The sequence below is a fragment of the Callorhinus ursinus genome, unplaced genomic scaffold, assembly GCF_003265705.2.
Source record: "Callorhinus ursinus isolate GAN/ISIS: 27379988/994484 unplaced genomic scaffold, GSC_fseal_2.0 scaffold15, whole genome shotgun sequence".
Taxonomy (NCBI): Eukaryota; Metazoa; Chordata; class Mammalia; order Carnivora; family Otariidae; genus Callorhinus; species Callorhinus ursinus.
The window spans coordinates 9,295,285-9,311,454 of record NW_027397077.1 but is presented as its reverse complement, the minus strand read 5'-3'; the positions used below and the strand labels follow the sequence as shown (position 1 = coordinate 9,311,454).

Here is a 16,170-nt window from a genome sequence, read left to right as displayed (position 1 = left end):
CGGCTCCTGCCTTCCCGACCTGGAGCTCGGGATCCTTGGGCTCACTCCCACCCGTACAGCCGCGCTCACCTGCTCCGCTTTACCTGTGGCCTGGACGCACGACCCCGCCCCCACGCCCGGCCCGAGTCCCGCCCATGCGGGAGGGGGGAGCTGGAGCGGCCGAGGCCCGCCCCCACGCCCGGCCGAGCCAATCAGGCGCTGCGGTCTCAGACGTCGGGTTACGCGCGGCGGCGAGTGGGCCGCGGGGCGGAGGTACCGGCTCCTGGCTTGGACTCCCGGCCCGGAGCTCGGCGGCGCGGGACCCCGCAGGCAGCGAGGGCGGGCGGGCGGGCGGGCGGGCTGGCCGGCCGCGGCCCCTGGCCCCCCTCCGCCAGGCCCGCCATGCAGGGCCCCGCCGGGAACGCGAGCCGCGGGCTCCCGGGTGGGCCGCCCTCCACCGTCGCGTCCGGGGCGGGCCGCTGCGAGAGCGGCGCGCTCATGCACAGTTTCGGCATCTTCCTGCAGGGGCTGCTCGGCGTCGTGGCCTTCAGCACGTTGATGCGTGAGTCCTGGACCCCCGCCCCTGAGGCCCTGTGGGACCACCGCAGGCCCAGCCCCGCCTCGGGGACCCTCCTGCCTGAAGAGTTAAGGCCTGGGGCCCCGGGCCCTTTGGCGGGGTTGCCTTCTGCCCGCGAGCGCAGGCTGGGCATTCCCAGACTAGCGGGAGCTCCCTCCTCCGACCCAGGGTCCTGAGTCTCTCGTCTTACCGCGACAGCCTTTAGCCAGGGGTCACCCCTTCTCCTCTCCTACGGCCAGCACACACACGCCTCTCTTCCGAGATAACTGCCTAAAACTCGCCCCCCTGCTACCTTGTCATCGCGAATGAAGGCTACTCCACTTTCCAGCCTGGGGCCATGAACCCCCAGCTGGAATAATCCTTTGTGCCCCCTCATAGAATCTCTTCCTAGCCTCCCCTTCGCACTCTGAACCCGCATCCCTAAATCCCCAGTCTGATGCTGGGCTTTTCCCTGCTCCTTCACTCCGCAAAGATTTGCTGTCTTTCGTTGGCTTTTAAATCCCGCTACTTTGCAGTACCTGGATTGTAAGGCCATGCATTGCGTTCCCAGTACTACTTCCTCCTGCCTGCCCCCCCCCCTTTCCCCCAGCTTTATTTTCTGTTTTGGTTGGAGCAGGACCCACCCAGACTGCTTTCTTCCCCACTTATGCTCTTTCCCCTCCTTTCTTCCTGAACAGGTCCACCTGTTCCATTTCTATCCCAAGCTTTCCAAATTAAGTTGCATCTCAAGACTCCCCTGGCTGTTCCCCCTGCCCAGCCCACTCTATTACTTGTATTTAAAGTTTCCTTTATTTCCATGAGACTCAGGCAACCTAGTGGCTTAGTGGAGGAGGCGGCTCAGAGGGTCTAGGGAGGTCGCAGGATCCTTGTGCTAAGTCCCTGGTGGCCCTTTCTTGAGGGTTTCCTGATGGAGAAGAAAGCCCCAGATGGCACCTCTGGAAAACTAGAAGTTCCACCCTGTTTGTCAGGTGTGCCGTGCATTTGGAGTTCTGTTGTTTTGTTGGTGCACATCCTTCCCTTGATTACAGTAACAGGAGGCTTCAGTTGGCTGTGGGCCTAGGAGTGCCCCTGTGATTGCATTCTGGGGAAAGGAAGGGTTACAACAATCTGTACAGAGGCCTTAATTCCAGAATGATAGGTTCTTAAAACTTCCCTACCGTGCTCACCTGGGCAGAGTGGTAAGTTTCTGCAGAAAGTATGCTCCTTCGCACTGGGGACAGATCCTGCAGCTGTGTGCATTTGTCGTCTAGGGTGCAGTTGCTGGAGTTAAAGCTTTGCTTGTCATAACATGGGGGCTTATTTGAGTGAATTCTCCCAGGCTTTATTCAGGCTGTTCTTGGATGACACTTCTTCTGGTTGCCTGGCCTTGATAAATCTCACCCCAAGTGCCTGACCGTGTATGTTTGCCACTTTTTCTTTCCTTTTTAGTCTCTATTTGCCTTGCTCTTTTCCCAGCCTGAACAAATACCCACTTGTTCCCACAGTAATAATTTGTGACTACTTAGCCCAAATCAGCTGCTGACTTGGGTGCATGAACTGTATGTGTGTGTTTTTAAGACACTGTATGTGGGTCTCCTCTCCCCTCCCACTTCTGTCTCCTCCAGCTGGTCTTCCTTTCTCTCTGAAGGAGCTACCGGCTTACTTTGCATTTTGTTCCCTAACATGATTTCCTAGCCTCGCTCTGGCTATTTCCTTGGATTTGATTGCAGCCGATGGCCCGATTTATTCCTGAGGGCTTGATACTCTTGGTTCACGGCGGGAAATGTGATTATTTTTTTTTTTTTAAAGATTTTTATTTATTTTTTTGACAGAGAGGGAACACAAGCAGTGGGAGAGGGAGAAGCAGGCTTCTCGAGGAGCAGGGAGCCCAGTTCAGGGCTCGATCCCAGGACCCTGGGATCATGACCTGAGCGGAAGGCAGACACTTAACGACTGAACCACCCAGGCGCCCGTGAGAAATGTGATTATGACGGGGCAGAGTCGCTCGCTGCTGAGAAACGTGCCAGGTCGCCTGTGTTCAGAGTGACGGTGCTGGCCCTGGAGCCTTCAGGGACATGCTCACTTTGCTTAATCTTCAGTGTGAGCACATGTGCAAACCCCACTGCGGTGGGTGCTTTCTGTTTGCAAAGACCAGACTACAGAGCGGCCTTTTGCTCAATGTAAGTCTAGACGTGGAGGTTGCCTGTGGAGATGGGCATTGGTTCCTGGGACAGTGATGAGGAGGAGTGATGGGAAGAAGGGGTGGAAGGCTGAGAACTGTGTCTGCCCTTGCTTATCTCTTCAACTTGTCAGTTCTGTTCTGAGAACTGGGGCTTTCCCCTTTGGCACTGCTGGGATGAGGAGGGAATCTTTCAGGGGCTGCATCATGTTTTGCAGTGACTTTGCTGGTCACGAGGGCAGTGGGTGGAGGTGCTCTCAAGGAAGTGCATCTGTGAGCAGTTGGTTTGCCCAGGCTTTGTCTTCCCAGACACAGTGTCGGTTTCCCAGTCAGGTAGAGCTGCCGGCCAGAGGGCAGGCTCCCGTGACCGGTGTCCACCTTGCTGCCTTGAGGGAGGTCTCGGTGTGTTAAGATGAGGCCACTCCGTCCTTCATCAGTTCCACTGTTTTTTTTGTTGAGCATATTTTAAATAGCAGTCGTCTCTCCTGAGCAATTTAAGTTAACCTCTTTGGGGTCACAGTTTGTTCCCTCCCGGGTGCTTTTGTCCCCCTGGGCCATGGGCTCATTGGCTCTCTTTTCCGACAGCTCCCCAGTTCTGCGGGCAGCTACTGTTCCATTTTCCTGTCAGACTAGCTCTGTTCATTGGCTGTACCCCCTTCTCTGCCAGACAGTCTGAGGCATTTTTCATCACTTCACATCCCTGAATTCAGTGAATCTTCAGACTGCTGTCTTTATGTTTCTTTTTCTACCCAGAAAAATCACTTTTTTCTTAATTTACAGGTGGTTGTGTTTTTTACCTAGAGAGTTTTGTCCTGGAGGAAGACTTCACATATAGGTGTATGAGTGTGTGTGGGGGGAGGGGGGAGGATTTTGATTCTCGCAAGAATTTCTCATCCTGGTGCTTGGCTCTGTATGGGGGTTTTCAGATGGTCATACGGTTGAGAGTTAAGAATGCCAGGTGATGTATGTCGCCTTTCTTCAAGCTGCATAAACACACAGACTTCTTACCAGCCAGCACCCACAGGCATGTCTCAGTGTCAGCTAAGACATGTTAGCATGTCTCACACTTCCGTAAGTGGTGAGCTTTCCAGAGGCTCCACCTAAGCTACCCTCTGTATGAGAGGAGAGCTGAACACACTCAGAAGCAAGCTTGTAAAGGGACTTCCCAGTCTGGGTTCTCTGGGATGTCACTGAGAAGCACTGGTGTCTGAGTAGAAAGATATGCAACAAGGGGGCTTGTCGACCTGCCTGCTGAACTGTTCCTCTTGTTCTGGTGGCTTTATCTCTAGTCTGTGACTCCATGAAGTTGCTCAGAACAAAGCTGAGCCAGCCTAGAGCCCGGCACACTGTTCCACTGCAGGGCTGTGGCCCCCTGTCAGCCAGAGGTTGGGGTTCAGCCAGTGTGTGTGTTGGCATTTGGGAGTGTTGACTCTCAGGACGTGTGATGCACAGCAAACACAAGCCTCCTTCACCATGCACAAAGTTCTGGCTGAAGTATAGACAGAATCCGTTTTTAACACAACAAGCAGTTTGAGAGCTTGGATAAACCTACCTGCCTATTTTCGTGTTACAGATGTGGGGACTAGCCAGCTGGGACAGGTCGGTGTTTTACAAAAACATCGCTGGTGTTGAAAAATGAGTTTTCCTGAGACCCAGAGGAACATCACACACCGGTATGCCTAGCTTTGAAATCTCAACCTCATACAAGAGTCGCTGGTTTTCTCACATGGTGAACCGGCCTCCCTATGTGTTGTGTATGCACAGACCTGCGCGGCCACCCTTCCTAGGGTCCCCTCTCCCCACTGTATCCCAGTCTTTACCTTACAAAATGTCAAACATCCAGGAAAGATGAGAAATAATCCAGTGATAATACAATATCAGCCCTCCACCTAGATTCAGAAATTGTTCGTATTTTGCCATGTTTGCTTTATCTTTTTATACCTTTTCTGTTTCTTTCTTTTTTTTGGCCAAGCCATTTAAAGATATGTTGCAGCCAGGATCACACTTCACCCCTAAAAACTTCCAGCTGAATCTCCTGAGAAGGAGGACAGTCTTCTACATAATCACAGTCTCACGATCATGCCTAAGAAAATGTATACCTCCACTATGTCACCTAAGAGCCAGTCCATAGTCACACTTGCCCACATGTCCCAAGTCTCTCAGAGCTGGGGTTTTTAGATAAACTGTGAGTTAGTCAAGGGCTACACGTTGCACTAGTTGTGTTTTGAAGTCACTTTTACTATAGAACAATCTCCCCCTACATTCACTTGCACACACTTTTTTTTTTTTTTTTTTAATGACATTGCCTTTTTGAAGAGTCCTGGCCAGTTGTCACGGGCCGCATCCCGTGTCGTGGAGTTGTCTGGGGTGTTTCCTTGTGGTGTGTGAGCTGTTTCACAGGCCCCTGTGTTCCCCGAGTTTGATCTGGAGGAGGTGTTAGACTCGGGTAACCTTTTTTACAGCAAGAACACCCCGTAGGCAGTGCTGTGTGCTTCATACTGCCACGTACCAGGAAGCTCGTGGCCTCGGGCAGTCCTGCTATCAGTAATAATAAGGTCGATTACTTGGTGGAGGGGTGAGGTCTCTGGATCTCTCCCTTGTAAAGGTACGTTTTCCCTTTTGCAATGAATAAATTATCTCTGTGGTGGTGATCCTTTGAGATCGGGGGACTATCCTGTTCCCCAGTAACTTTTCCCTCAGTAGCCGCAACGGGACCCAGTGGTGCCTGCACTGGGAGCTGGAGCTCAGGAGAGAAGCCCCCTGTCTCAGGGCCCGGCACCCAGCACTCCTTCCGGAGTGCCAGCCATGGCTGAGGAAGATCCCTTTTTCTGTCCCGGGCTGGTATTGTGCCCACAGGGGAGAAGACGATGGCCAACATTAGTGTGGCAGCTGGTTAGGAATCTTTAGAGAGTTTTCAGGGTTTCTAAACACTAATTTATCTGGTAGCATGTATTCATAATGGTGATCTCCTCTATTTATAGTAAAACTTAATTAATTTGGAGTAAAATCAGGGCAAGAGGGAGTTGTCTGAATTAGAGGACAGTCTGGGTTGTAGAATAATTTAATGACATGCATTTTTTAGCCTTTTAAATACCTCTGTTTGTCAAGTGTTGCCCTGTAGGGGCCTATCCAGCCTCCACTGCTTTAATGATCTGTTTAAAATCCTTTGCAATTAGTATAATATTTGCATGAAGATGAAGTCTCTTTGAAGGAATTTTACAGGTGGTTAAAAATAGCAGGATCCCTGGCTCTGGAACCAATCTGACCTGGCTTCCATTTCTGCTGCTGCCTCACTGTGCCCTTGAGCAGCCTACCTATATTGCCCGACGGTTCCGTTTGCTCCCCGGTAAGATGGAAATAATAATTTTTCTGGGCCTGTGGGGATTAGGAAGAATGTAAGGAAGTTGGATTAGTATCAGGCATGTGTTAGGCCCTCTACAGGGGGCGTGGGGGGGTGAAGTCATCCTCGTTGTTACAGTATTTGCATTTGAGAGTCCCATTGAAGAGCATTTCACAAGTGCTTGAGTAACTTGTTTTCTGGATTAGGTTAAACATTTCCCTTGCTATCTTGTTTGCACATCTTTACCTTTCGCCCTCTTCATAAACTGCATAATAGTAGACAACCTGAACACAACCAGCTCCTTGCTGGTGAATTCCAAATTAGCATGTAGACAAAGCAGATGGCTTTAGTAGAGGTAATGCTCTCCTTTCTTCACCTAACCCTGACCTGTGTTTTCACCTACAAAGTGTCTCATGGGCCTTGAGAGGGCAGCCTGGTTACAGGTGATTAACCTGCATCCGAGGCCATGCCCCAGGTCCCATGATGGCAGGTGGTGGCACTGGCCCCTAGAGCCTCTGTCTTTCCTGAAGCTTGCTCTGTACTGAGTCCCCATTGTGCTGGCTCCTGGGCCTGGCCCTTGATGTACTTCCCAGGCACCCCAGAAGAAACAAGGACAGTGAACACGTCCTGGTTAGGTGTAGAGCTGAAATGTAAGCCAGGCCCAGCAGACTCCAGACCCTCTTAACCACTTCCCCTACCCCTGCCTGCCTTCCTTGAGCCCCTTTCCACACAGGTGCACTCTTTGAGGACCCTAACCCCTCGCTACTTCACCTCATTTTTTCCTGTTTAAACAACTCTGATTTTCTTTCTTAGTAATTCTTTTTAATGTCCAAAGTGTTACCTGGAACTTCAGACTGTTCTATGGCTCTTGATAACATGAAAGTAGACATTTGAAATGACTTGGCAGTCATTTTGTGCATGTATGAGTTCCACCCAGGGTTTGCTGTCCCAGCCTGGGCCTTTGTACAGCTTCTCCCTGGCTGCATGAGGATGACCATCCTTCCGCAGGGACCGAGCCTCCTGGAGCACCGGGGAGAGAGTATAGCTGAGTGTAGCTGAGTCGGTTCAGTAGCTGGTGAGGAGGGCTCTCCACGGCTCTCAGTGGTTTCAGGTTACCGGCTGGTTTTTGGTTTTCGTTTTCGTAGTTTGTCTCCCTGGTGCTGCAAGGAGTATAGTGTATAACCTTGAGTTGGGGAGAACCCTGAAGTTCGTTCCCCTTTTCCTCACTGATGCGTAAAAGTGGTCTGTGAGCCTCTCAGACTGCTCCACTACTGGGAAGTTTGCCGTCTCACCCAGGCTTTTTCAACTTGGCACTGTTGGCATTTGGGGCCAGATAATTCTTTGCTGCGGGGGCTGTCCTGTGCATTGTTGGGTGTTTAGCAGAGTCCCTGGCCTCTCCCCACTGGGTGCCAGATGTACCTCCCTCCCTCAGGCTGAGACAGATAAAAATGTCTCCACACACTGCCCAGTGTGACCTGGACGGAGTGCAGAGTTGTCCCTGTTGAGAACTGCATTTGTTCAGTTTGGGGGTCACTAAGTGAACTCTCAGGGGAGCCTTAGAGAACAGATTCAGTCAGTTTGTGGCCCCTGAAGGATGAGAACAATGCCCTGTGGGGCTTGTTAAGGGCCTGGGTGCTGCCTCGACAGGGGACTGCCGAGACCCGCACCCCATCCCCCAGGGGCTCTTGGCTGGAGCAGGCTGAGGTCTGGACAGTGCACAGGCGGTCGTGGAGGGGAAGGAGGAGGGGTTCTGCCTGCGGCCAGGGAAGCGTCCATGGGGAATCCCTCCTCGAGCACAGCACCAGGGATAGGGGCAATGCAAAGGGGACACGGGGAATGGTAAGAGCCAAGGTCCAGAGGAGGTTGTGAGCAGGACCATCGTCCTGGGGTCTGGAGAGCATGGGACGGAGGCTCCCAGGAAAGGAGGCTTCTAAACAGCCTTCCCGTTCAGTTGTGGGCCTCTTTTCCTACAGCTTGTGCTTAAAAGGGAGGGTGAGTTAAATTATTGGGTGACAAGTCAGGTTCTGCCTTTACCTTGTGCTCCATTTGGACTGTTTCTCTGCGAACATTTCCTTTGAAGCAGCTTTATCACGTCCCTTTTAGATCTCATGGGGTCCCCCTGAGGAACCGGCTGTCCAGCCCCAGAGACATGGCTACTAGCTAGTAAAGGAAGCGGCTTGTTATTGTGGACTGGCTTGCGCTGGCAGCCCTCCACATTACACACTGGTCCTTCCAGCCTCGATTCTGAACAGCTGCTGGGGCGGCCGAGGCGGCCGAGGCCTGGTCTGTGAGCATGGTCCCAGGCTTTGGTGGGCTGGGGCTCCGGTAAGAACATCTCGTATGAGAAGGCCAGGTATGAGCACATTCTAGAAATCCTGTACCTACCCCAGCAGGATTGTCAACCACTGAAATCACCTTTGTGCCTATGATGAAAAGACTTCTAACTTGAGTTACTGCAATCCGTCTTAGCAAATGACAGGTCCTCCCACGTTTCTTTTGATTTAGAGTGTCCTCCTCATCCTAAAGGGCATCTTGTGCCAATGTCAGGCCCCGCTCAAGCTGCTATGCGTGAGGCTGGGCCTTACCTGGGGTGTGCTTTCGTGTGTGGGCCCTGGGGTGGCACACAGGGGTAGGGGAGGTAGGGTCACTCTGCTGGCTGGGGCACTCAACTGTTGTGTTTTTTGTTGGCTCTAAAATTTCTTTGAAAGACTTGGTGTTAAGTATCTATGGCTTTTCCCAACCCCAATCAGTGGTAGGTGTCAAGAGCTTTCACACTTTGTCTTTAGTTTTCTCTTTCATGGACACAGTTGTATGCACAGTAGCTGGGGACACAAGCAGAACCAATTAAAATTTTTTAAAGATTTTATTTATTGAGAGAGCAAGAGCAGAGAGAGAGAGCAGAGAGAGAAGGGAGCAGGGGGAGAGGGAGAAGCAGGCCGAGCAGGGAGCCCGACGCGGGGCTCGATCCCAGGACCCTGAGATCATGACCTGAGCCGAAGGTAGACGCTTAACCGACTGAGCCCCCCAGGTGCCCCTCCTCTAACCTCTTAAGCTCATCAGTGTTTTTTATGGGCTTTTCCATTTTCTTAGAAGACATCTTCACTTAATAACATGGACAGTGATGTAGAGAGGTGAGCACTGGCATCACCCCAGTGACAGGACAAGCCGGAAATGCCGTCCTGCAGGAGTGGGGCACACCGCCTCTCTTGCCCAGACCCGAGGGCTCTGTGAGCATCTGGGCCGAGGCGGCGTCAGAACGCGAGAGCAGGTTTTCTATTTGGGTGGTGAGTTTGGGCCCAAAATATTGCTGGTTGTTCCGACGCAGCAGACTTGAAGATTAAAGAATTGAAGATTTCCACCCCTGCTCCCACCCTCAGTCTGAGCCCTTCAGGGAGCTGGGGTCCAGAAGTCTGGGAAAGAGAGGCTAATGATGAGGGGCAGGTGCTGCGGTCCTGCAGACACAGTGGAGGAGGCCTGCATGAATGTGTTTTCTCTGTCGAGAACCCTCATTTGCGGGGCACCTTGGTGGCTCAGTTGTTAAGCGTCTGCCTTCGGCTTGGGTCATGATCCCAGGATCCTGGGATTGAGCCCCACATCGGGCTCCTTGCTCAGCGGGAAGCCTGCTTCTCCCTCTCCCACTGCCCCTGCTTGTGTTCCTTCTCTCGCTGTGCCTGTCTCTGTCAAATAAATAAATAAAATCTTAAAAAAAAAACCCTGGTTTGTAATTCTATCCCCAGATTTCTCTGTCAGAAATCTGATCAATTGCTGGCAAAAAAAATTGCCTTACGAAAGGAGAGTTAAGAAGAATGTTAGATTGCCCCTCAGACCACTGAGCAGATTATATATAGATTTGTCGTTTTCAACGTGTTAAAGTAAATAACTTACTAATACCCCAGATAGGTAAAAAAAAGTCTTCAGGGCAACAGCCAACAAACACACTGTGGTCTTGCTATGGACCACTGTAGTTCAAGGGCCACTGCTGTGGATGGGACGATCTCCCACCCAGCTGGGTGGGAGCTGTGTTCTAGTGATCTTGTTCCTCCCAAAAATGGAAGTTTTCAGGTTGGGCCAGTGTGGACATGGCTCCGGCTGAATTTTGGTCTGTGGTAATGTGAGGCACAAGGCTGAGGAGAGGTTGTGACGGGCGGGTTGCAGTCTGAAGGTGTTCCTACCTGGTTAGCCATGGAACCATGCCAAGGAGCTCCTCTGTCCCCACACTAGCCACAGCTGCCGGCAGCCCTGTCCTTCTTTGCCTTGAACTAAGGTGGTGTCCTGGTGTCTTTCAGGACGGCCAGGCTCCTGGACCTGCCCTCCCTTTCTGAACTCTTTCTGTGCTGCAGACAACGTAGCCCCCATGGTCTGCCTTGTAGCCTGGGCCGAAAACATCCATGTTATGGGACACTGGATGTGGCAGCGTGCCCCAAGGCTGCTCTTCTCCCAGCCCCCGCACCTGCCAAACCCGTTCCTGCCTCTTCCCTTTACCCACATCTCTCTTTCCTCTGAATGCTTTTCTCCTTCCCACCTAGCCACATCCTCCCTGGCTTCCAAGAAACTTCCCCTAGTGACCTTAGCCCGTACTGTTAAGTTGCAGGACAGACGGTCCATATTGTCCAGGTATGACCTCTGCTGCTCACTGGGCCTGGTCTGGCTTACTGGCCAGGTTAGTGCTGGGTGTTCCTCACCTGGAAGCTGGTCTTGGAATAAATAGTTCCTCAGCCTTTCTTTGTCTTTCTTGGCCTCGACACTTTTGAAGAGTACAGGCCAGCGGTTTTGTAGAATGTCCCAGCCGGGGTTCGTCTGATGGCTCTTCATAATTACACTCAGGTTACGTGTTTTTGGCAGGGATGCTGCGTAAGTGATGTTGTGACCTCCTCAGTGCGCCGGACCCTCTGGCACCTGATGCGGGTTTCCCCCAGTACTGGCCAAGTTCTCTTGACGACTGCGGGAAGGCAGCTCCTACAGGTCTCTCCACTGTGAAGTCAGCATTTCCCCCTTTGTAGTGAGTAAATTGTGGGGGGGTGTGTTGAGACTGTGTAAGCGTAGGATCTGTTTTCAGTCGTCTTATTAAGCCTCCCCTGGGTTGGGAGGTCAGAGCCACCAGCTCTGAGGCATTTTGGCTAAAGGTGCTTTGGCCCATGTTTGATCTGGCAACAATGCTGAGTCACACTGCATAGTGCTTATTATGTGTCAAGCCCTGTAAGCGCCTTACATACGTTAACTCATTTGTTTCTCACATTAGCCCCCTGGAGCGGGTACTCCTATTACCATATTGTGTGCCTGGGGAAACTGAAGCGTGGAGAGGTCAAGTGAACCGTCTCAGGTTGTGGCGGGCTCTAAGTGGGACGCTGGGATTCAAACCAGTGGGCCTCACTCCAGTACCTGGGCTTCCCACTGCTCCACCTGCCTGCCGTGTGCAGGGCTCATGTGTAGTTCATGACATAGGGACACTGCTTCTCTAACCTCAGTGAACTTCCTGTTGCCTCTGCACATGGACTGCTTCAACGCCATCTGGTTGCATTGTCTCTCACCTGCTTGGTTTTTCACTGAGAGCATCATTGCAACAATTTGTGTAGCCCTGATAGGTGCACCAGGAAAAAGCCAGAGGCTTTCCTTCTGAGATTGGAATCCAGGGCTTGTTGAAGTCAGAGGACTCTGTCCCGTGTGGATAAATGTAACATTTGAGCCTGTACAAAAGTGGACGAAGAGACTTTTGCCAATGAAGGAGTTAGTGGTGTAGAACTTGCCCTTTTCTATAAGCAACCAGAAAACAGACCAAAACATATGAAACAACTGTTTGCAGACATTGGGGGACAGGCGGCTCAGGATAATGGTCCCTGAGGGATAGAAAATAATAAGGTGAGCCCTGTGGTCTCCTTTGCAACTTTCTGCCGGAGGCAATTTCCAGTTCTCAGAGCAGTGAGGAGGAACCCAAGCAGAGCCCAGCAGCCTTGCCAGGTTGAGGAGACAGAGTTGAGGAAGCCAAAGCCGTTGGAATTTCCAGGGACAATATGGAGAAAAGGGAGCTCCGTGGAGGAAAAGCTCTAGACATTTGCTCAGGGGTCTCCTCAAGTCTCTGCACATGAGTCTGTGTGTGGGGGGCGGAAACGGGGCAAAGCCAAGAACAGCTGCTGGGAAGCTGGAAGCTGAACTGCTTCTAGGGCTGGGGGACGTTCTGTCCAGTTGGATGTGAGACCTTGTTGAACGCCGGGGGCATTTGGTAGACACCTCTGAAGATCCTCCTTATCTGAGAAAGCTGCTCTCAAACTTCACTGCCTACCCCGGGGGAAAGGGCACAGAGCTTGAAAACAAACCTGATACCATAAAACTGAGCAGAACTACAGCACAGATCTGGATGTAGAAGTGAAAATTGTAACAGTTCTAGAAGGAGACAAAGGAGAAAATCTTTGTGATCTTGGGATAGGCAGAGATTTCTTAGGGCACAAAAAGCTTAAACCGTTACCCCCCCCCAAAAAAAAGAAAGAAAAGAAAAGAGGGGTACCTGGGTGGCTCAGTCGGTTTAGCATCTGCCTTTAGCTCAGGTCATGATCCTAGGAGCCTGGGATCGAGTCCCGCATTGGGTGGGGAGCCTGCTTCTCCCTCTGCCACTCCCTGTACTCATGCTCCCCCCCTGCCCCGCCCTCAAATAAATAAAAAAAATCTTGAGAAAAAAACAAAGTTGGACTTCCATCTAAATTAAGCATTTCTGACCTTCAAAACATACTGTAAGGGAAACGAAAGGGTAAGCCACGGACTGGGAAAAAAATATCTGACAAAGGACTTGTATCCAGAATAGGTAAAGACTTCTAACAATTCAGTCAAAAGTCCGCGTAATTTAATAATAGGCAAAGGATCAGAATAGACATTTCTCTAAAGAAGATATACAAACGGCCAGTAAGCACATGAGAAGCTGATCATTAGTGATCAGGGACGTGCGTGTTAAAGAGTGATACCACTGTGTACCCACAGGATGGCTGCAATTAAAAAGACTGACAGTACCAATCCAGCAATTGCACTACTGGGTATTTACCACAAAGATACAAATGTAGGGACCCGAAGGGGTACGTGCACCCCAGTGTGTATAGCAGCAATGTCCACAATAGCCAAACTGTGGAAAGAGCCAAGATGTCCATCGACAGATGAATGGATAAAGAAGATGTGGTATATATACACAATGGAATATTATGCAGCCATCAAAAGGAATGAGATCTTGCCCTTTGCAACGACGTGGATGGAACTGGAGGGTGTTATGCTGAGTGAAATAAGTCAATCAGAGAAAGACATGTATCACATGACCTCACTGATATGAGGAATTCTTAATCTCAGGAAACAAACTGAGTGTTACTGGAGTGGTTGGGGGTGGGAGGGATGGGGTGGCTGGGTGATAGACATTGGGGAGGGTATGTGCTACGGTGAGCGCTGTGAATTGTGCAAGACTGTTGAATCACAGATCTGTACTTCTGAAACAAATAACACAACATATTTTAAGAAAAAAGAAAAAGATAGCAGGGGAGGAAGAATGAAGGGGAGTAAGTCAGAGGGGGAGACGAACCATGAGAGATGATGGACTCTGAAAAACAAACGGAGAGTTCTAGAGGGGAGGAGGGTAGGGGGATGGGCTAGCCTGGTGATGGGTATTAAAGAGGGCACATTCTGCATGGAGCACTGGGTGTTATGAACAAACAATGAATCATGGAACACTACATCAAAAACTAATGATGTAGTATATGGTGATTAACATAACAATAAAAAATTAAAAAAAAAAAAAGACTGACAGTACCAAAAGTTGAAGAGATACGAACTTTGGAACTCTTACATATTGACAGCAGAAATATAAAATGATACAACCATTTCACAAAACTGGAAGTTTCTCCTAAAGAAAATTACACCTGAGACACCTGGCGGGCTTAGTCGGTGGAGCAGGTGACACTTGATCACTTGATCTCAGGGTTGTAAATTTGGGCCCCACGTTGGGTATAGAGATAAAAATGAAAAATTTTTAAAAAGATTTATTTGCTTATTTGAGAGAGAGAGCACAGGAGCAGGAGGCAGGGGAGGAGCAGAGGCAGAGGGAGAAGCAGGCTCCCCACTGAGCAGGGAGCCCGCTAAGGGGCTCAATCCCAGGACCCTGGGATCATGACCTGAGCCAAAGGCAGACTCTCAACCAACTGAGTCACCCAGGCGCCCTTAAAAGTGAAATCTTTAAAGAAAAAGAAAGAAAAGAAAAAAGAAAATTAGACCTACCATCCAACCCAGCAGTGTCACTCCTAGACATTTACTTAAGAGAAAAGAAAACAGGGCTATAAAAGGACTTGTACATAAATATTCATAGCAACTTTATTCATAATTGACCCAAACTGGAAACAGTCCAAATGTTCATCAACACATGAATGGATAAACAAATCGTGGTATATCTGAACGAGGGAATACATGTCGGCCACAAAAAGGAATGAACTAGTGATACATGCACAACATAGATGAACATGCTGAGCAAAAGAATCCAGCTTGAGAGAGTATATTCTTACCATGTGACTCCAGTTATATGAAATTCTAGAAACAGGGACTCTATAGTGAAGAAAGCAGATTACCTTGGTGTGGTAGGTGTGAGGCCAACTGCAAAGGAACAGGAGAGAGTTTTGGGGGTGATGGAAATTAGTACATTGGTGGTAGGGAGGGTCACATCAGCATACACATTTCTCAAAACTCTTGAACTATGTTTAACATGGGTGCATTTTGGTATGTAAATTATACCTCAGAATTGATTTAAAAGGGGGGGATGCCTCAGAACAATTGAACTGTTTTCACAGACTTAACTGCTCACCCCAGCGAACTTCAGTACTCATTAAAGGAAGACAACAAAATCCAAATGTTTTGCAGCGTACCAATCATAATGTATGGCCTCTAATCAAATATTACAGGTGAAGAAGTAGAAAATTATGATCTATAATCAGGAGAAAAGTGAGTCAATATAAATGAACTAAGAATGAAATACAGAAGAAAGACAAATAGCAAACAGCCCCAGTGACCCATGGGAAAGAATCAGAAGTCCAACATGTAATTGGATTTCCGGAAGAGGCAGGAGAAAGGGGAGAAAAAAATATTTGAAGACTAATAGCTGATCATTTTCCAAAGTTCATGAAAACTATAAATACACAGTTCCAAGAAGCCTCATAATCCCCAAGCAGATGAACACAGAGTAAATGACACTAAGCCACATCATAATCAAATTGCTGAAAAACAACAATAAAAAGAAAATTGGTAAAGTACTTAGAGGGAAAAAGACACTACATACAAAGAAGTAATCATAAGAACTGATAGAGACTTTTTGTCAGATTGTTCAAGCCAGAAGACAATGGAACAACATCTTTAAAGTGCAAAGTAAAACCTGTTAACCCAGGATTCTGTATCCAGGGAGAAAGAGCTTTTATAAATGAAGGCAGGAAAAAAAAAATGGATGAAAGCATTTTGATCCTTCTTTACCCAAAGCAAGTGGCTCCAGTCCTTACGTACTGCCTTACCAACTCAGCTCCTGGGCCCTTTTTACAAATTTTGTCTACTCTAGTTATAATCTCAGGGGTTATGTCTGGTAGGAATTGCATAAGTTGGGGAGAAATTGAGTTGCTTTCCTAACTTTAAAAATTACTTTTCACCACTAATGAGCAGCACAGTAGCATGGCTTTGGGCTCTGAGAGGCCATGCGTGGGGAATCGTGATCCTGGTGCCTCCTTTCTGTTGTTGAATCATCTGCCCTGCCCTGCCTTGCCGAAGCAGGCTGCCAGCATCAGGCCCTCGGCCCTTCTTGATACGCCTCCATGGATGGCGGCATTTAGGTCCTGCTGCCCTTGTCAGCAGACTTCACCACACTGATAGGATGCCCTCTTGTTTGAGAAGCTGAATTTAGCTGACAACATTTTTTTGGTTGTTGAAGTAAAATAGGGGAAGCTCCTGTAGAGTTGGGACAGAAACACTGGTGACGGCTTCTAGTGCCCTGTTCACTTTTCCTGCCTTGGAGGGTGGTAGCCAGCCAGGTCAGCAGAGAGCATGAGCCAAGTGTTGGCTAAGACGGAATTGAAAAGCAAAGGAACAGTTTCAATTCTGCACCCACATACCCCCGCCCCC

At 49.7% G+C, this 16,170-nt stretch overlaps 1 protein-coding gene across 3 annotated transcripts in view; it reads left to right on the top strand.

Annotated features, from left to right (window-relative positions):
• The first annotated feature begins 251 nt into the window (after window positions 1–251).
• Window positions 252–16,170, top strand: part of STIMATE (STIM activating enhancer) — a 51,876-nt gene continuing 35,957 nt past the window's right edge. For 2 of the 3 annotated variants that reach the window (XR_003210752.2, XR_012380899.1), the window contains exon 1: window positions 252–541. Coding sequence is in view for 1 of the 3 variants with exons in the window: in XM_025885303.2 (XP_025741088.1) it covers window positions 382–541 (160 nt within the window). In the remaining 2 variants the exon portion in view is untranslated. The remainder of the gene's footprint in view (window positions 542–16,170) is intronic. The other variant, XM_025885303.2, reaches the window with a different exon arrangement.